This window comes from Oreochromis aureus, linkage group 14 (assembly GCF_013358895.1).
Source record: "Oreochromis aureus strain Israel breed Guangdong linkage group 14, ZZ_aureus, whole genome shotgun sequence".
NCBI classification, from domain to species: domain Eukaryota; kingdom Metazoa; phylum Chordata; class Actinopteri; order Cichliformes; family Cichlidae; genus Oreochromis; species Oreochromis aureus.
The window spans coordinates 6,133,739-6,154,778 of NC_052955.1; the positions used below are offsets into that span (position 1 = coordinate 6,133,739).

At 40.2% G+C, this 21,040-nt stretch overlaps 1 protein-coding gene across 2 annotated transcripts in view; it reads right to left on the minus strand.

Annotated features, from left to right (window-relative positions):
• Positions 1–7,270: 7,270 nt before the first annotated feature.
• eml2 (EMAP like 2) overlaps positions 7,271–21,040 on the minus strand; it is a 32,050-nt gene continuing 18,280 nt past the window's right edge. For both annotated transcript variants that reach the window (XM_031739909.2, XM_031739910.2), the window contains 18 exons: positions 18,992–19,020; positions 17,173–17,302; positions 16,377–16,526; positions 15,333–15,402; positions 15,050–15,160; positions 14,339–14,434; positions 14,038–14,172; positions 13,797–13,896; positions 12,542–12,696; positions 12,194–12,319; positions 11,967–12,098; positions 11,803–11,870; positions 11,542–11,630; positions 11,331–11,428; positions 10,961–11,048; positions 10,704–10,799; positions 10,308–10,438; positions 7,271–8,856 (listed from right to left, as the gene is read on the minus strand). In XM_031739909.2, coding sequence (XP_031595769.1) covers positions 8,731–8,856; positions 10,308–10,438; positions 10,704–10,799; positions 10,961–11,048; positions 11,331–11,428; positions 11,542–11,630; positions 11,803–11,870; positions 11,967–12,098; positions 12,194–12,319; positions 12,542–12,696; positions 13,797–13,896; positions 14,038–14,172; positions 14,339–14,434; positions 15,050–15,160; positions 15,333–15,402; positions 16,377–16,526; positions 17,173–17,302; positions 18,992–19,020 — 1,930 coding nt within the window. In that variant the 3' untranslated portion in view covers positions 7,271–8,730. The remainder of the gene's footprint in view (positions 8,857–10,307; positions 10,439–10,703; positions 10,800–10,960; positions 11,049–11,330; positions 11,429–11,541; positions 11,631–11,802; positions 11,871–11,966; positions 12,099–12,193; positions 12,320–12,541; positions 12,697–13,796; positions 13,897–14,037; positions 14,173–14,338; positions 14,435–15,049; positions 15,161–15,332; positions 15,403–16,376; positions 16,527–17,172; positions 17,303–18,991; positions 19,021–21,040) is intronic.

Consider the following 21,040-nt stretch of genomic DNA (forward strand, 5'->3'; position numbering starts at 1 on the left):
TGACTGAATCTCAGTACCACTGAAATGAATCACACATCAACAAAATATCTTATAGTAATCTTGTTGCAAATTTGCACTTCCAGTTAAATTTGTCACAAGCTGAATTTTGTGCCAAACGAAACTGAAACAGACTTTTTAAATACCACCACCAGATGTTTTGTTAATGCGCGATAAAGGCATTACATGGAATTATACTTGTTGAAACAAAGTCCAAAGTCTTTCTGCTCTTTACAGGGAAACACACGCTTGTTAACACTCACCAGTCAGACATCAGGCAGCCTGTGTTACCTAAAAAAGCATAAAGCACAAACTTTACAAGTTTTAAATGTCTGTCAAAGGGTTCATCTGCGGTGCTGGGTAGACTTGTGAAATACTGATTTGTAGTTCACAAACCTATAAAGCATGTTCAGGTGAGGTTGTGTACATTATTTTACGTAATGTACTTCCAGGTAGGTTATTAGACAACTGCCACCCATATGAAATGTTGATTTTTAAACTATAGTTGATATGAGCATTTAGACTCCTTCTCAAGTCTCTGATTGTCTGCAACAAATTATGAAATCTCTGAGGAAAACGAAGACATGATTTATTTTAAAATGCTATATTTAAAATTCCTTGGAATGTTTTTAATCAACTTCCACCCACATTGCCTTGACTCCCCCCAATAATCACATGAAGTAAATGCAGATTTTACTCTGTAATGACTATAGGAAACAAATACTATAAGAATGCGTCTCTCCAAGCGTTTAATTCTCTTGCATAAATTACAAAATCTCCCAGTAAAAACATTGTGCAACTAAAACAGGAAGAGGACACAAGAAAGAAGAAATAACATGGAGGCGATAATCTATTTAGAGTTTGTGTAAATGATCGAGAATTGTGAGTCAGTGTAGTTTTACTGAAATGGTCCGCCTGTGTGTCTGTATGTGTGCAAGTGTTGTAGCCTCAGGGTTGTGTCATTTGCGGACGAGACCCCAGACTGTCAGAATCTTCCATCCTGTGTCATTATGTGGCGTCTCTGAGAACGGCTCCGTCTATTCTCTGTTCTCACGACTTGTTTCCCATCAGAAAAATGTCACATTTTTCGTGTTTTTGTGTGATTTATGTCTTCTACGTAACTCCTTCACATCTGTTTCTCGGACCCAACAGTGCAGGTGTAAAGTGGTGCCAAACTTGCATTTATTTGGATGAATTAGTTTTGTGATGTCAGATGATCAAGTGAATGTTGGTTTCTGTAGTTGCGTCTCGACGTCAGTCTGCTCCGCTTTTTTGACCTAATTTAAGTATATTGTTGCTCTGTTGGTCCCAGCAGACAGACACCAGTGTTATAGTTGGATTAAACTCCACTGTTCTGCTGTCACAGTGAAGAAAAGGCCAACCAGACCAGACTGAAAATCAATAAATTGCAGCCCATGTTTTCCCTGATTTGCATTAAATCTGCTAATATAGTCGTGCTAGTCTCTCCAGTGTTTGTCACAGATGGCTCTGTCTCCTACGGCTAAACTGCAGCCACGCAGTTCGACCATTTTCCTAATTTCCTTAAATATTTTATCCAACTGGGGTCACAGAGGGTGAGTTACACCCTGAACATGTTGTCAATCTGTCACTGGGCAACAGAGATAACCATTCACACTCACATCCACATCTACTGTCACTTTAAGAAAATAGGAAGCAGCTGCCAACCAACTCCAGTTTTCAGCCCCTACCTTACATGTATCTCTAAGGAAGGACACCAGAGGACACAAACCAAAGGTGACCTTAAGCAAGACATTGAGACCTAACCTTATTTTGTGCTCGTGAACTGAATCGGCCTTCTAAGGAAATTAATGACTCAAGTTTCACTGAAGCAGAGAAGGCTACTGGAGTTTATTTGTGTGCAGTCTGTCATTTTCTATTTTTGATCTTTGCTATCAACACTTTCATTGCACATTCTCCCAGTACAGGGCACCTACACAGGATCAATTCTGTTTCGCAAACCAAAATTTGGACCGTTCTATATGCTCACCACAGGTTTGAAACCCAAATGGTAAACAGGCTGGTTCTTATTCAGTGCTTTTCTATTCTACATGAGCGTTATTCAGGCATTCACACATGCTGATGACTCCATCAGAAGCAACTCAAGGCTCAGACTACTTTGGCACACTGACAGGAGAGGCCAGCCAGGGATCGAACCACCAACCTTGCAGTTAGTAGATGACCTGCTCTACCTCCTGTGTCACAGACGAGGTGTCAGTGGGAAACGCGAGTATCTTGAAGCATGCTCATTGATTAAGAACATACATATAACCCCCGTCTCTCTTTGTCTCTTTCATCCACAAGAGCTGAACATCTTAGATAATAAGACTCTCTTACATCAGAGTCTGTCTAAGATGAAACTGATGCTGGTCACAGCCAGTCTCTGTATAGCACATCTGGGTCCAGCTTTCTCGCTCTCCTCTGGAGGAAATGTGGTACGTATAAAATGACATTGGCTGTGTATCCCACCCTTTGGTATGAAATCCACCTCCAGAGCACTCAGATAAGACAGCTTTGAGTCAGTCTGATGCTGCTGCTGCACATAAAACACATGAACCCTCCACAGCTGGGCCAAGTGATAAGATTGATAGATTACTAAAAATCATTATTTTAACCAGTAAGACACATTTGAAAGACAGTGCAGTTCATCTGTGAATTATTTACACTCACATACATCAACCAGTTCATAGTAATGTGCCTTGAAAGCATAATGAATCAGTTAATGGGCAAATATTGTCTTTACAGACAGATTTTCATGGTCTGATCGGTCAACACAGAATTAGCATTAGCACTGCACTGTGGGAAGGATTTAAAATAAACAGGTATGCATATACATGTAGCTCCAGTTTCTTCCTGTAGTATGTACGACCCTTTCCCTGAGTACAGACCCAAAGTAAACAATAAGCTTACTAAAACACTTGGAATATTTTATCTTCCGTCTTTGAACGTATCCTTCTAATAAGCCCAAGCATTCCTGTCTCTTCCATGCCCCCTCCTCCTACACGTTGATGTTTATTATGTTAACATTTAGGGTCTTGTATGTCTCGGTCTCATCCTATCCACGTATGGGAAATGTGCGTCCCCCGTCGGGGGACAAGAATAAAACACTTGCTGGTGTCTTAATAAAACAGAATTAGCGATGAATCATCCCCAACCATGAATCATACATCAATAATACCCCCACCACCTACTACTACAGCCCCTCCAGAAAACTGAATGTTTTCAGAGAAGCTAATGCCATTTTTAGAAAAACCACCAGCTCTCTCTGATCACCAGAACAGTGCATACTCACAGATTAGCTGATCATGAGAAAGAAGGCCTCGGTGATCCAGAGATAAAAAGATGATCTGTTATCAGTGACTGCAAGGATGCTAACCTGTTATGCTTTACTTTGTGTACAGAATTCAGTTTAGTTTTATTTATACAGACACAAATCACAACTGCAGTTTCCTCAAGGCACTCTACATTGTACCCTATAAAGAATACAGAAGATCATGTGAAAGTTTTTCTACAGAAGCTTATTAGAGAAAGAATAAGTCTAAAAAAAAGACAAATAAATAACAACACAAATAACCAGTTATTACAGTTATTACTGAGTTAAGTCAGGCTTGGTTTCAAACGGAACTATTTTCAGCTCAAGGGTCTTTACACGAATCGTGCTACAAAAAGCTAATTCTGTCATTAGTTTGTGTCTGCTTCTGTCTTTCATTGATTTTGTCTGCAGCTTCTAAAGTTCACTTTGTAATCACTTTGTCCACACCAGTATTGCTCTACAGTAGCATTAAAGCTGGGGTAGGCAAAATGCTGTTTAGTGTAATTGGACAACAGAAATCCATAATACTCATTCAAGACTGCAATTCAAGTGGTTTTAACTAAAGTCCTGCTGGTGATAGGGATCTTTGACAATCAACGGTCCTCAGACCAGATCGGAAGAGTAGTTCATGTTGTATAAAGACTAAAGAGCATGCAGGAAATACAATGTGATAGTGAAATAGATTAATTAGAAAACTTTCACTTTTGCGAGTGAGGTTCAGGTCCGATGCAAAGACAAAAGCTGATTTAATAAATGGATGAGGCAGGACTGAAAGGATGTATTCCTGCAGTTCTTGAGGTTATTTTAACCCTTCTAGTTAAAATCACAGTCATCACATGATCATTTGGCCTCATGATTTCATTATATTTGCTGTCATATCACAGTTGAGTTATGAAAACAAATATAAACTACAAATATAAATAGAAACATACGTGTTATTGTATTTAATAGGGTAGAGCTGGGTATATGTTGCATATATCTTGTGAATGCCCTCAGTAATGCATAAGGTCAGCTGTTGTTATGTTCATGTAGGACACATCAGATATACTTATATTATACCGTCTACTGTAAGTATACGCCATGATTCCACAGTTCAGCAGCAATAACTTAAATTAACAATTTCATGGATGAATTTATCAGACTCTCACATTATTCTGGATGTTTTCAAACACTTATTTATGCACTCGTGTCCTCAGGGGTCACAGTAATATTTCAGCCAGAAAGCCTCATGTTTGATTCTAAAATACTAGGATACTGAGGAGTTCATGGTCCGCTGCTACAGTCTAATGCAACCGGCTAAGGTCCTGTGGCTGCATAACAAACTCAAATCATCACCCCTCCACCACCGTGCTGTCAGCTGGTATGACAGCACGTGGCACAGCCTATTTTGGCCAAACATTTCCACCTTGTCCAAAGGACATTGTTCCAGAAATCTTGTGGTTTCTTCAGATGCACCTTTGCAGTCTTAGTCATGCTCTCATGCTTTCTTCAGAGAGAAGAGGCTTCCTCCTCACAAGCAAGTCAAATGACTTGCTCAGAGTGTTTCCTAATTACTCTACTGTCATAAAAAAAATAATGGTTACTTTCAGCTGTTGCCTGAACACCAAAGGGATTTGTCTCTCCAAAACCAGCAGCCTTTCACTTGCTAAGTGAATGTGTAAACCACTACATTCATGACCTTTAGCATGGTAACTGAGCCTGGAGAGTCTCCACTGGAGCTCTTGGGCTTTTGCAATATTCTCTGAGAATTGCACGGTCTGACCTTGGGGTGAAATTGTTGGGATCATGGCATTGTGTTAACACACAGAGGTGGTGACACTTGTTGATCATCAGTGAATCCTGTGCATTTCATTAGTAGTTCCTGGCTGCTACTTTCCCTCTACAGGCGTACTTCATTTTTTCAGTACACTGCATAGAGTTCTGCAAAAACGCTGTATATCAAATGACTGTATACAAACTACTGTAATTTCTGTTAATTTTATCTAACTGCCTAAATTTAATTCTTTCACTGGTACAATTAAACTTAAATCATTATCTTAACTTTGAAGTTTTATGACCCTATTTGTATATTCATATGTGCCATATATCGAATAAAAGAAAAGAAGGAATCTAAACAAGACTTGATAAAAATAAAAATCTTTCAAGACCGGTTGCACTTTCACCTACTGGGCAATAGTTGGTAGGTAAAAGTGGGACTCTGGTTAATAACGTCTAAGACAAGAGAAAAACTACAAACAATAAAATGCAAATACACAAAAATGCACAAAACAAACAAACAAACAAACCCTTAAACACGTAAAAATAGTAAAATAAAAATGCATGCAAACACAAAAAATAAAGATTAGGAACCTACCAGCACAGAAAAGAGTACCATGAGTTCTCTGTGTTGACTGGGTTTTCTAATGAGATTAAACTTTCTTTTTTTTGAATCCATGTGAGAGAAGATTGCATTAGGCCACATGGAAATGGAGATGGAGGAAGGGGTCTGCACTTTTCATGAGAGGGCAGTACATTTATTGCCAGCAGCAGTCAGGGCCTGTTTGATAAACCGTGCCCTGTTTCTTCTTACGAAGGGAACATTGGATACGTCACCTAACAGAGGTAATCTTGACCATCATGACAACACCAGTGCAGTGTCACTATGCTTATTACATTCTGCTGTTCTTTGGATAAACACTGGAATCTTCTTTGGGTTCCAATTTCCTGCTTTTTAAAGTAAGAAACTGCACAATTGCTGCTGTTAGTCATAACAATGCTGGAAGTGTTGTTGCAAATAACCATCACTGATTACCAGTATTTCCTAGAATCTCTCTCAACTATCCCAGTATTCATATCAAATATTTTCCATCTGTTATTGATCATATAAAAATGTATGTAAATCTAATATCATGAGCTTGGTGAGTAATGTGTTGCATTTAGTTGCTTGTTTATGTGACCACTAAATGACACTGAGAGGTACAACCAAGTGACTGGGATAGTGTACATGAACATCTGTGCCACATATGGACTACCAAGTACCCTAGTCCCGATGGAAGACACCCCCAAAGGTGGTTGAGAACAACAGGGACCTTAGTTCCAGACCGACAAGCATCTGTTGGCCAACCAACCACACTGGTGGCTGAAAAGGAACAGAAGACCACAGTTGTGACAGATGTGGCAATCTTAGCAGAGAGCAGCATCAGGAAGGAGCACAAGTAAACGGTTGTTCCAGTCACTTCCATGGCCACACATGTATAAAATCAAGTAACTAGGCATGCACACTGCTTCTGCAACATTTGTGAAAGAATGGGTCCCTCTCGGGAGCTCATTTAATTCCAGCGTGATACCGTGACAGGATGCCACCTGTGCAACAAGTCCAGTCGTGAACTTTCCTCACTGCTGAATATTCCACAGTCCACCGTTAGTGGTATTTTAACAAAGTGACTGGGAATGACAGCGACTCAGCTGTGGTAGGCAATGTAAAATCATGGAGGTCTGCAACTTTCTGGAGAGTTAATCGCTACAGACTTCTAAACCTCATGTGGCCTTCAAATTAGCTCAGTTACAATGGGCAGAGAGCTTCCTGGAACAGCTTTTGATGGCTGAGCATCTGCATCCAAGCCTTACATCACCAAGTGCAATGCAAAGCTTAGGATGCAGCAGTGTAAAGCACACCACCACTGGAGTGAGACATGTTTGATGTGTCTGCATCAATGTCTGACCTCACAAAAGTGCTTCTGGAAGAATAAAATGCACTTCTGGAGCTTCCCAGAAGAGTTGAAGCTGCTACATTAAACCCTTTGGATTCAAGATGGAGAAGAAGAAGTTCATATGCATGCAAAGGCAAATCAGTGAATACTTTTGGGAATATAGTGTGTTTGCTTTTATTCATTTACATCACTGACATCAATGCATCACGTTCAGCTTTTTGGCTGATGAAATAAAGGGGGGCAAAGCATCATGTGCATTTGGGTAAAAACTTTATTAACAAAACAAAAGAAGGCAAAGCACAGCCTAAGCTTCCATAGCACAGCAGCCTACATTACCTCTCTGTCAATCACTAAAAGTGCCACGAGTATAATAATTCTAACATCCATCGTTGTTACAGTTAAATATTAAAATAACACAGCCACTCGGATATACTGCATAATATATATTTACTCTAAAGACCTTTTAGTCGACATCTACAGGAGGAGGGGAGCCCCAGTCATGCTCATTCTCTTGCGCTGTAGCGCCATCTAGTGCCATCTCAGCACATTTACAGTAGTAGTACAATCAGAAACACAGCAGCCCAGCGGTAGAAGGAGAAATCAAAAGGCTTGGACAAAACAGACACTTTGTACCGTTTACAATCTCCAACAGCAATCTGTACAATCTGCACCTTAAGAGTATGGAAATGCTGAGTGATGTAACAGTGAAGAGGAGAAGGCAGAGGGGTTATTATAAGCATTTTAAAAGGAAGATTTCACCCATTTAATGCAATATTAATTTGCTCAAATGCAGGCCAATATGTATCACTCTTTATGGTTTTAGAGTATCACACCTTCATGGGGTCGCTGTTTGAAATTTTACCTGTGGTTTTCCAGGTGTAGGAAGACCACTGCATGTTCACAGGGATCTACTCCACACTCCTGGGGGAGAAAAAAAATCTTGCACTCCTAAAAGGTTCATGTTTTAATTCTGTTATTACAAATCATGGATACTTTACAGCACTAAATAAATTTGGTTTAAATTTGATATGAAAACAATTATCTAAGCACCTCAGTTCAACGTGCAGTACATTAGAGTGCATCTCACGCCTCCTTTATTTTTGTATTGTGTTAGTTCACACACCCCAAACAAGTTTCAAGAAATTTACACTTTATGGAAACCGACGTCTGAAAAATAACATCATGTTAAACCCTAAAATCTTACTATATCTTTCAGACCTCATTGTGTTGCATGCATTTAAATTGGTTAACAAACTGCAGTATACATGATTCTAACCTTGCTGACAGGCTTGTAATTTAGAACAGATGTACTTCCCTTTACAGGGTTAAAAGAGTTCAGGCCCAGTTAGTAATAATGCTAAGACTGCAGATTTATTGTGTTGTCACCCCTATTGTCAGATGTGGATTTGTAGTAGTTGATTTTTTATGGGAAAGGTTAGTAATTTCCTCCATTACAACAAGTAATTTCTCTACAGTCTATAAGAAACAGCAGTACACTTCAAACTATTCCAGTGATACTCATTTGGTGTCACATCTCTGGGTTTCTCAAGTTATGGTGGCGCATTTTTTCTTTTCTTTACTTTTTTAAATTCCAGTAGGCACAGAGGAGGTGCTGCCCCGTGGTAGCAGGAGGATAAAGATGAGGTGAAGAAGATGTGATGAGGGTCACACAGGATTCCAGTGGAAGTCAGAGATGCAGGTGTATAATTTTGCCTAGGCAACCACCCACTGCAGGATGCTGGTGTCCTTCCCACCAGTGGAGATCAGATGACTGTCATCGTGCAGGAAGGCAACGTTGGTCACGTGACTGCTATGGCCACCGTATTCTTGACTCTGAGCCTGGATAACAAAGCAAAGCAGGAAAAACAGAGTTAAGGAGTAATGAATTAAAAGTAAACAACATGCTCGTTTGGGAATTTTAAATGAAAGGGTCATGGTTTTCTTTATTTTAAGTATAAATAAACTATATACACTGCTAACCTGGTGGATACATTACCGCACTAAATGCTCGGTTTCATCCTACTTTGTGCTTTGTAAGATGTCATGGAGAGCAAATGATAATATAGGCATCTTAGACACACATCTCTGGCTGTGGAGAATAATCCCCAATCACCTGCAGTTCAAACCTTCCCTTTTGTCAGAGGGAGCCAATCATAAGAAAGTTGGCCTAAAGAAGGAGGAGCTAAAACTGATCCTTCCAGACTCAGGATGAACTGAGGTGCTGAACCAAGTACAAGATAAAAAAAGGTTTATTTTGAACTGTGACTCAAGCAAAGATACTCTAGTAGAGTCCAAGAGCACTAACATGGAGTTTAAGTTCTCCATTGTTAGTAGTAACCCTTTTTCTTTTTCTTGTTTATGCATGTGTAAATTTGTGTGCATCATAACCCGAGTGACATCTTACTCAGATTAAGTTGAACAATCTCATATGGGAAGTTATTTCAGCTGCTTTAGTCTTGCTGCTGCTGCCCCTGCAAGCCACTCTGCAACCCATCTCCACCTCAACTCCATTGATTCAATAGGAGTCTGACTTATTTAATTCTATGAATCCATGCTCTCCTCTTGATGGGGGCTCTTACTGTAGCTTTACATTTGTTTGCATGGAAGGTGCAAGAACAGAGCTCCAATACCAATAATACCAAATATAAATTACTGGAGGAGAAAATTATCTTCTTTAAACAACGTTAACCTTCTTCGCCACATAAATCACCTCATGAACCTTCTAAGTTTCAATAATCATGAAGGCTATTAGCAATGAAAAACAAATGTATAATGTAGGGTTTTTTCATTCGTACCAGCTGTTCATGAAACACAACTGTCTGGTTTAAGCCACTAAACACTCAGCTTCATTCCAAATCTGTTTAAAATATGCTGTAACTTTTTACAGCTTGTGATTTTCTGTACTAATGGCAGCCAGTTTGTCTTAATGGACAATTTAGTTTACAGCCCCAGTTTAAAAGGCTTTAACTGAAAACTTGTAAAAAAGGTGTCTAACAGCCTGCAATTGTTTGTGAGCACAATATAAACACCTGGCAGACATTGTGCACATTACAGGCTTGATAATGATAAGGTATTCTGTTATTTCTGCTGAGCTTTCATTGGGTTTCCCAGTGTTCGTTAAAACTTAATCACAATGCAGTTGAGAAACAAACACCGTAGCTGCGCAGTTCTGGCGGTGTTTAAAGTCAGCGTGTCTGCGAAGCGGAACAAATTTCAGCACAAGCATACAAACACGCAGACCCCGGCTCTGATGTGCTTTGTGTTTGTCACCGTGAGTTAACATGACTGACCCTTGGTTGAGAGCAGGGGAAGGAGAACAAGTGCACTTTGCCAAAGTCATCAGCAGAGGCCAGCAGGGATCCATCATGTGACCTGCACACAGCATTGATGTCTGTGCCATCTGCTCCATCTGGCCAGATTCCTGCAAGACACAAAAAGACAAAAAAAACAAAAAGAAAGCGCCAGCGGCAGAGTTAGCACGAGGGCGATGAAGACAGTGGAACAGCATCTTCAATCACTTCATGTTTTTTTAGCTGCGGCCACATAAAAACACTGTGCTCTTCTCCATCAAAACAAAGTCGCAAGGAGAAGAAACGACGGTGTGCAAGCTGCGCTTGCTTCAGGCAAACGTTGCAAAATACTAGTGTGATAAAATAGATGAATTTAAAAAGGTTTTATCAACCTACCAAACGTGTTGAAGCTCAGAGTGCAGGTGGAGGTGGCCCACTCCAGGTTGCGCACTGTGTCCGTGTTGGTCACATGTTTACCACTGGATGCCTCCCCTAAAAACCGAAGAAACCCCCCAAAAGATTCCTTGAAATGTGCACTTAACTTTGAGATGTCAGTGATATGAGTTTCCATATTTTACCAGATTCTTATATTAACAGTAAAATCAGAGAGTGGAGCTTCAAGTACACATGAACAGACATGAAGTATGACTTACAGAAGAGGATCTCGTAGTCTCCTGAGTTGGTGACAAGGTAGTGGCTGTCTTTCGACCAGTCCACATGGGTAACAAAGCTGGAGTGTCCCTGGGAATGAGGCAGATCATGCAGAGTGATGATTGAACTCAGTGACTCATCATCACTTTTTCATTTTTTGTTAAAACTCTCTTTTAATGTTATTGATGTTAATTTTGAGTGAAATTCTCATCCAAGGAACAGCAATATAAAAATTCACTTTTCAACCTCAGTAAACTACTTAAGCCTTCAGACACTAGCGATCTGATTTTATGAAAAGGGATCACTGTAAGAATGGGAATTCACTTACAAACAGACATTTACAACTGGCGCTCCATGTGAGCATCTACTTACAGTGCATTTCCCCACGCGGCTGTACTTTCGGCCGTTTTCAGTTACAGCATAGATGTAAACAAAGTTATCATGGGAAGCAACAGCCAGGAAGTTACCGTCTGCAGACACAAAGTGAAGTTAGCAGAAAATCAATGAACTGAAATATGAAAGTTTGTCTGAACTTTAACATTTTATGGATCTGTGTCAGTGAGGTGAGCAGACGATGTTTTACCCGGAGAGTACTTGACATTGGAAATGATCTCATTGCCATCTGTGTGCATAGAAACAAGATCCCGAGTGTCAGTGTCCAGCACCAACCACCTGCAACACACAAGGCAGACATTTGGAAAAATGCGCATCACAAGGATCCAAATAGGAAGGCTTTAATATCTCCAGCATTAAAGGAGATCAAGTCGTCTTGTACAAAATGTTTGTCAATGTTTTGTCAATGCTCAGTTTCTGAATTTTAACTTGTTTCAGCTGTAAGGCTCACTTTCCAGTCATGGTCCCCACAGCCAGAACAGCCCCACTGGGATGGAAGCCTGCAGACCTCCCTGGATCCTAAAGCACAGAGATGACGACATGTTATTTAGTACTTGTGATTCAACGGCAAGCTCAGTCCCTAACGCTCTCTTCATTCACAAAAATCTTCCTCACCTCGATGGTCTTGCTCCACAGGGGCTGGTGGGAGTGGGCATCCCAGAGGTGAACTTGTTTGTCCTGTGAGCAGGTAACGAACTGCTCCATGGTGGGATGGATGTCCAGACCCCACAGCTCATCTGTGTGACCCTGTAGCACATCATATCATTTCTTATTTAAAATGCAGCACGCAAAAAGTTAAAATATTTGTCAGTAGTCAGCGTGTGAATTTTATCAGCGTGTACCTGCACAATAGGTGTTAATGTATCAGGGAAGGCAGCTCTGATGATTGCATTCTTGGTGGTTCCAACAAAGAGTTCTCCGGGTTTACCTTCAGCCAGAGCCCGAACAGGACCGAAGGACTCTCCCACCTGGACACACACATGCAGCACAGAGTTAAAGAAAGCACGATGTTCAAAACATTAAGTAATAAAACTTTTTTTTGCAGTTATTTACTTGCAACACAAGAGACACCCACTGACAGTTTAATCACTACACTGAGTAAAGACCTAAGTGTAAAATAATATTTACGTGGGTTCCACAGAAATTTCACAACCTTCGACTGATTTCTCCTCAGAGGAGAATTCACTCACCTCCATCGTTGCCTTTTTTCTGTAATCGTGGTCCCACAGCACCACCTTGCGGTCTTTCCCCCCTCCAGACACCATGGTGCCGTCCTTGAGAACACAAACTGAGAAAATGCCGCCTTCATGCGCCCCTGACACCACCTGGCTGATGCGGGTACCACCTGTCAGAAGACACAGGAAATCAGAGAGCGAGCAGCAGATATCCTGCCTCTTTACATTTGTGCTTCACAGTAATGATAAATGAATGATTTCATTTAAAATCCAGACTGCCATATCTATGTCAGATGACGTTTGGGATTCAGTGCTCACTCTGTGACCGCCACTTCCTATTACAATTCAAAGTAGTTCATAGGGCCCATTTATCTAAATCCAAATTAGCTAAGATTTATCCTAGCTTAGACCCTCGCTGTAACAGGTGCGGGTCTGATGATGCCAATCTTGCCCACATGTTTTGGACCTGCCCTGCCTTGGCAAATTTTTGGGAGGTTTTCTGCACTCTGAACAAGGCTACCGGCCCGAAACTGGCTCTCAACCCCCTACTTGCTGTCTTTGGTACAGTGGGTGAGGATGATAATTAATCACCGGGGCAAAACATCGGCTGCTGTCCTTTGGTTCCCTCCTGGCCAGACGTGCCATTTTGATGAGGTAGAAGGCTGCTGCCCCGCCCACCCATGTTCAGTGGCTTGCTGATCTCATGTCGTGTCTCAGTCTTGAAAAGATCCATCCAGAATTAAAAGGGCACATTTGATAAAATCCGGGGTCTTTCTGACAAACTTCTCTAACTTTCAATTTAAGGATGTTCCTGTTGACTAACAGATTTGCTTATTCCATAGAGCTCCAATGACCTACAACTCTGTAGATTTTACTGTGTTAATGGGAATGTGAAGCTCAGTTGTGTTGCAGCTAACTTACTGTGGTTTGCAAGGAAAGGTTTTGTTTGTACCAATCAACCCTCCCGAGTTGTGGTGTTTTGTTAATTTTTTTAAACTATGTTCTAACGTAAGAAGTTCTGTTTTGTATTCAATGTAACCAGTTTTTGTGTTTCCCTTCGTTTCCTTTTCCTTTTTCGTTAGCTGTATCCACAAATGCTTGATTTTATTTTCTGTTATTCCTGTTTTTATCGAAACAGTCATAGATGAACATAAACGTGTGCAAACCTTCGTTGATCCAAGCAGCCAGGATTTCTGTGATTGGTGACTGAATCTCTAAATTCTGTGCAAAAAAAAAAAAAGCTGGATCAGAACTTTCACTTTGATCGTACCTTTGGCCCAGATGTAGAGGTTCCCACTGGAGTCTCCTGTGATGGCGTCTCCATTCTCAGCGAATGCCACACACAACACATACTTTGGTTTCTCGTGTTTCTACAAAGCCAGACAAGAAGGATTTCAAGGACTACAGAAAAGACTGCTGTTATAGACTGCACTTCAAGAAATAAAAATAAAAGTAAAACTAAATATACAGCAGGGTTTTAAGAAAACAAAACCTGTGTATAATTGCGATACCTCAAACAGGCCCTGTCTCTTGGTGAGAGTGTTCCCCTCCATGGTCCAGAAGTTGATGTGAGATTTTCCACAGGTAACAATCAGGTTGGTGTCCATGGGATGAAACACAGCAGCCAGCACAGAGTCATTGGAGCACTGCAGGGACAGGAGCCAGGAAGCTATTGTTTCATTCTATTTGCTATGCTCATGAAAACAAATACCATTAAAATCCTTCATCCATGCATGTTATCTAGAAAACTTGAAACCAGGAGATCAATAATGATACAGCTGTATGAATGAGATCAGACTCAGGTGGCCATACCTTGACTTCAGCCAGCTGCTTCTCCTTCTGCCAGTTCCAGACTGACAAGATATGATCGTTGGCATCATCCACAGCGCAAAGGAAGGTGCCGCCGTTCTGGTGAATGAATGAATGAATGAATGAATGAATGAATGAATGAATAAATAACTGATTAAATCTTAATAAAGCAAGAAAACATAAAGGGGCCTGAATGACTTGTGTAAAAACTGGGTATTTGGATAAGTGCAGAGTTATTGGAATTGTATTATATTTTGCAGGAAGCATTACGCTTGCAGTGTTATATATAGATCACATCATGAGTCTGGCTGTCTAAAGCATTGATTATATCTGAGCCAGAACTATGACTCATCAGTTTTACAGCCTTCTTACTGACAAAGACATTAACCATCGCCTGCCGTACCACACTCGGGTAACATTGTTAAGCCTGTGATTTATGACACTGACTGATTGAATGTGGAAAAACTGAGACACATAAATGCACTTATTTTTCTCAAGCTGGTAATCTGTACAGTTGGCTCATTAAATGTGAAGTTTAGGGAATATCACACTAAAATAAAGGGAATGAATTTGGAGGTGTTTTTTCTTTAGAGGCCATTATTCATTGGTGTAATTGATCCATTCCTCCTGGGATTCATTCACCTGTGTTGTATTCATTCCCTGAACTAGAAGTAGGTTGACACCTCTAATCTAAAAGGGTGAGACGCTCCTTACCGACTTTGAGAAAGCCACACAGGTGACCGCTCTATCGAACACTCCCATTCCAAGCACATGGAGCGTGTTGAGGCTCACAGAATCCCAGACGCGAACATGCGGAGCCAGCAGCTGAACACACACACAAAAAAAGAGGAGACATAGTATTTAACTCATATCAAACCTTCTTCTGGTTTCCACAAAAAACAAAACAAAACTCTATTTGAAGTTTTAAAGCTCTTTCAGTTTCATATTTAGCGATTAGGAGACAACGCTACAGCAGGATTGGAGATTCTCGCAGTACCTTTCCATCTTTTGAGTTTCCAGCCACTTGTCCTGTTGCTATGGTAACCATGTCAGGATGCACACTCAGGCTAAGAAGATATGAGAAAATATTAATTATATTTGTGGTTTTTGATGATTAATTCTCATTCATTCTGCTTCTTTCACACAATGCTTTTAAAAATGTTTACACTACAATCTTTGCTTAGTTCAACTTTATCGTGACACATGCCGTTTTCTCTGGTCTCTGACTTTTACAGGAAATCTCAAGTATTTTTCAGAAGCACGTTATAGACACTTGACACGTATAAACAACAGCCGTATAAACAAACCGATTGACTCACATTTTCCAAGTCAATAAAAACAAATATACAATATTTATTGCAATGTGAAACATATTTTGCATTTCTAAAAAAAAAAAAATGACACAATGTGAAGAGGCGGATTCCATGTGACGGCGTGGGAGAGGAGAGCGCGATGTTTCCCTGCAGAGCGGAGTAGCTTTCCCAGCATGCCCCAGGGGGCCAGAATGTTTACATCCCAGTGTCTCCAGACACAGGATGTCAACTGGTGCTCATTAAGTACAGCACAAATTTCACTGATGGTAAACACAGAAGCTGTCGATGACGTGTTACACAAAAACAAAAACAGCTTCTGAGCAGCTCAGCGTTTCTCTCTTCGTCTTACATGTGGGGTCAAATAGAGTTTTGCTTTTTTACATTTTCTTTTCATTTTAGTTTCATTTTAGGAGGAGATTTGCTCATTTTAGCTTCATTTTTACTGTTCAAAGAGGTTTCCTTTCTAGTTTTTATTCATTTGAATGGTGTTGTGATGATTGTTATGTTAGTTTTTCTGTATGAAAAGCCATATCATCAAGTGAGTCAGCTGTTTAAACAAAACCATCTATATCACAGTGTGTTAGTTAAACACAGCTTTTGATCAAACAGGATCTGTTTACAAGACTTAGAGTAAATGAGGAAAGCAAACATGATGCAGGAAATTGCACAGTCTCTGTAAAGATTAGAGAACTTTAATGGCTGCTCTCATCAGCCTCCTGTTTTCTCACCATTTGACGTCATCGTTGTGGCCCAGGTAGTGTCTCTGCTGCTGCTCCTCTGTGTTGTACAGCACCACCACTGAAGCATTGAAGTAGACAATCTCTCCCGTGGGAAGCAGGTACAGGTTGGAGCGGCAGTCACGACCACGGTAGCCATAACTGGACCACGCTTAGATTAAGGAAGATGGGTGGTGCTGGACAGGATTACCAGAATATTCAGCATTCTTATTTTATACATTTTGTTGATGCTTCTTACTAAGATAACCACCAAATCTTATTTTTATTTTTTTTAATTTCTTGGTTTTCAGGGATACAGTTTGTGCTTTGACCCCTATTATTTATCCTACAGACAAATATGTGTCAGAACAGCTGTGAAAACAGAAGATATGATCATTAGTTTTAGAAAAATGTACTCCTACACCAGAGGTCACGTCCATTAAAGCACAGACAGTAAAATGTGTTCAGTCCTGTAAAGATTTTGGAACAATTACTGATTCAAACCTGAACTTTGAGACAAACTGAAGCTGTGTGCAAAGAAAAGGAACTGTTTTATAATTCTGGTTTGTATATTTACTGCAAAGAACGGAAACTCACTCAAACTTTTATATGGTCTAACAGGTCTATTGGTGAGCCACAGACAATTGCATGTTGTATGAATCACAGCAGAATAAATCTAAATAAACCTAAAAATAAAGTAACACTAACCTGAATCTATTAATCAGATATTTTAAATATCTAAACCATCCGAATCTTTAAGTAAACTGTTCGTGTACTTCTTAATTCTCTGTGTCTGGATTAAGGATACACCCACTGCAGTTTGAGCTTATGGTCAGGCAGCGCCACCTTCTGGTCAAGGCTGTAAGTCCCCTTCTGCTGGTCTGGGACGTGCATGGTGACAGGACGGCCGCGGAGGAACATCCTCACGTAGCTGTCCTCTGTAGTTAAAGAGGGAGGGAGGAAAAGCAAGATCACGAGTTAAAGAAAGAGAGAAGGACAAAGTAACACTACTTTTGACCTCTGTACTCTCATCCTCTCTAGCTTTGACAGCATTTTTTACTAACTTTATAACCAAAATGATTTTGTGTCAGTAGGAACATAATTGATTGAAATACTTCTTTGAGTTTCTCCTCAGTAATGCCAATTTGAAGACAGCGGATGCAGCAGGAAATCTAGAAACCTTCCAACTCAACACCTGACATCAGAATAATTTTTCCTTCTTTGGTTCTTGGTATAAGTTTTCAGACACTTTATGATTAAATATGCATGCGAGGCCATCTCTCTCTAAATTTGTGCTACTTTGCATGCTTCAGAAGAGAAAATTAAACACTGAATAAAGCCAGCTTCATAATTATCATGTGTCTTTGGTGGCACATTAGACTTCAAAATGGAAATGAGGAAATATTGTTAACAGCCTCTCAGTAATAGAAACAGAAAAATCCTTTCAGAATACAAACAGGACTAAAACTGGAAAATTTGGGGTATGTAAGTGTTGCTGAAGTTTAAAAAAAGATCCATGTAATATAAAGTCTATACTTTCTTTTAATTGAAAAAAAAAGCAATTCACTGGTATAAAATGTAACAAGGATACAGTAACGCACCATAAAACTTTCATAGCTGCTTCCTTGCATTTAGACAATTATCTTTTCATATAAAGTCTTGCATGCAATGAGGCAGTTTAATTAATTTGACCTAATTTGTATAAACGTCCAATAGAAAAAAAAAAAACGATGAAGTAAAATAGCAAAACAGCACACCATCCCACAATTCACCAGTGCTTGAAAAAAGAGTCACATTTTTGCTTGTTAGTATATATTAATGGGAAAATGCATAAACAGACAAACAACCTCACATGTCTAAACACTTTCCAGCAATTACAGATCTTTTGTTTTACAACATATTCAAAATCTCCAGAAGTCTCGTACTTATCTTAATGGGAGATCTTCTGCATTTCCAACATGTTCTAAAATAATTTAAATGGGACATCACTATCTCCATCCATCCCATCCATTCGCTTCCGCTTATCCTTTTCAGGGTCGCGGGGGGCGCTGGAGCCTATCCCAGCTGTCAGAGGGCGAGAGGCGGGGTACGCCCTGGACAGGTCGCCAGTCTGTCGCAGGGCTAACACACAGGGACAGACAACCATTCGCACTCACATTCACTCGCACATTTACACCTAGTGGCAATTTGGATTATCCAATTAACCTATCCCCACAAGCTGCATGTCTTTGGACATCACTATCTCTAATGAGAAAATGCATTTCTTTGAAATGACAGTCGTAAGAAACCTTGAAGAGTTCTTCGAGGACTCCTGAAGGCTAATTGAGTTTCACACATGAGAGGCTGCTCATCCTCTTTACAGCAAATTAAAGTGTGACAATAATTGGAGGGTGAGACAGAATAGCTAACGCAATTATCACACACACACACACACACACACACACACACACACACACACACACACACACACACACACACACACACACACACACACACACACACACACACACACACACACACACACACACACACACACACACACACACACACACACACACACACACACACACACACACACACACACACACACACACACACACAATGGTGGGATTAAAATTGTATTTTACCTGCATTGAAGGTGCATTCTTTGGATTTGCTGGAACACAAAAAGAAAAATGGTTATATGACTTCAATTAATATTCTTTTTGCACATAACACGATAAACAGCATAAATATTACAATCATTTTCCGAAAGTGCTGAGAGGTGGTTATATTATGTCTTTATAAATTATTCACTCATGCTACATCTCTCACCCTCAGTTAATGGAAAATAGAGGGCAGAAACCACACGTCTAAAGATGTGCACAACTATTCGCCTTCAGAGGATGAGATGGTGTAGTCTGAAGACAGGATTTAGGCCCATTTATTTAGAAATCCTGTTTGAATTTTACATTCATACTAAATACTATAAGACCTAAAATGTGCAAGTGAAAAGCATATTTTTAACAAAATGAGTCATAACTGACACGCAACATTTCCAGTATGATCTTTGAGAAAGGTGATTATTTACACTCCTTAGATTACTTTAGAAACTGTGCCACTGATGGCAAGAACTATAAGTAGAGGCCTGAGGAGTTTTCCATCAGCCCAGGCATGTCAACAACCAGCTGACAGTTGAGGCAGGAACTGGAAAGATCAGATCTGGTGCATACGATTACAGCTACAATGCAATACGGCACACTTTAATGTAAATAACGTCTTCACCTGAGAAAAGAAATAGTGGTGCTGTAGAGATTATATGCATGCAGGTAGGTCATTCATAGGATGGACGGCTTTGACCAGTAGTCTGGTCAAACTCATGCTGTGGTTTGACCAGACTACTTGACAGCGACTGGTTTTAAAGGTTTGATTAGGATTTAAAGGCTCATTTCTTACATTCCTAGAATATGAATATAAACTATCACCTGGGAATAGTAGGTAACAGGCCTGGATACACAGAGGACCAGAAGACCTGATACTGAACGGCTGGTTTGATAAAAATTTGATGAATTTCTTTTACCTTCAACTTGGCGAAACAAATAAAGGAAACAAAGTAGTTTGTATTTGCCCCGGGCTGGGCAAGTTGATACACATTTCCTTATTATATTTGATGCCTAAAACTTTCCAACTTGCTAGTTCTGCTGTGTAAACAGGTTTGTAAAGACGAGTCAGCAGACACAAAGCAAACAGGAGTCCACTTGTATTCGCAGACAGTGTCAGTGCCTATCAGTTAAACACATGGCAGATGTGTGACAGAGAAACATCGTGGTGGTCAGAATTAAAAGATGCCACACAGACAAGCTAAATGCATTTACAAGTAAAAATGACAACCGGCGAGTCAGCCACTCTGCCAGAATCCATGATTAGACCGGTCAATCAAAACCTGCCACATCAGCGAGAGCTGCAGATGTCCCTGAATCTGCTGTCACCCAATCAGAACTGCCTGCCGAGCATTTCAGTGCATGCTGAGCACTCAACCTAACCTGTCTGGATGCTATCAACCAGTCGGGGTATCAGGATGTTGAAGCGCTGCCTGGGCTGACAGCTGGATGTCACCATGGCAACAGCAATAAAGGTAAGGCTTGATAAGATAAGAGGGAAATGGCGGTTTGGTCCTCGCAAAGCAACACGAGAATCAAGAAAGACGTGCTTGACTTTTCTGAGTATTTCTATGGAAACACAGGCAAAGGAAGGGTGGAGGGTAAGCAAATAACAGCAGGGAACACACTTCTCCTCCTTGTCATGTAGATTTATTGTACAACCACAGAGCAAGTCATATAATACAGATGAGTACTATGAGGAAAACTGCAGTGACACAGGATATTTGTCTCTGGTTCATGGGGGCTCAAACTGCTAAGAAAGATAAACCACTCAAACTAGAATCAACATCTTACTATAGCAAAGTTAGTTTAGATTTAGGCTTCAATCCAATATCTGTTCAGGCTCATAAGGGAAGAATGTAATAAGCAGGCACTCATCACCAACCACACATGGCTGGTCTGAAACCCTGAGTACTCACTACACAGTTCCACATTTAAGTGCTATTTTTTATCTACTTTATTTATTATTTTGAGAAAATAATTTCAATATAATATCCATTTATTTCCTGTACTTATTAAGTTGGCCAGCATTGATCT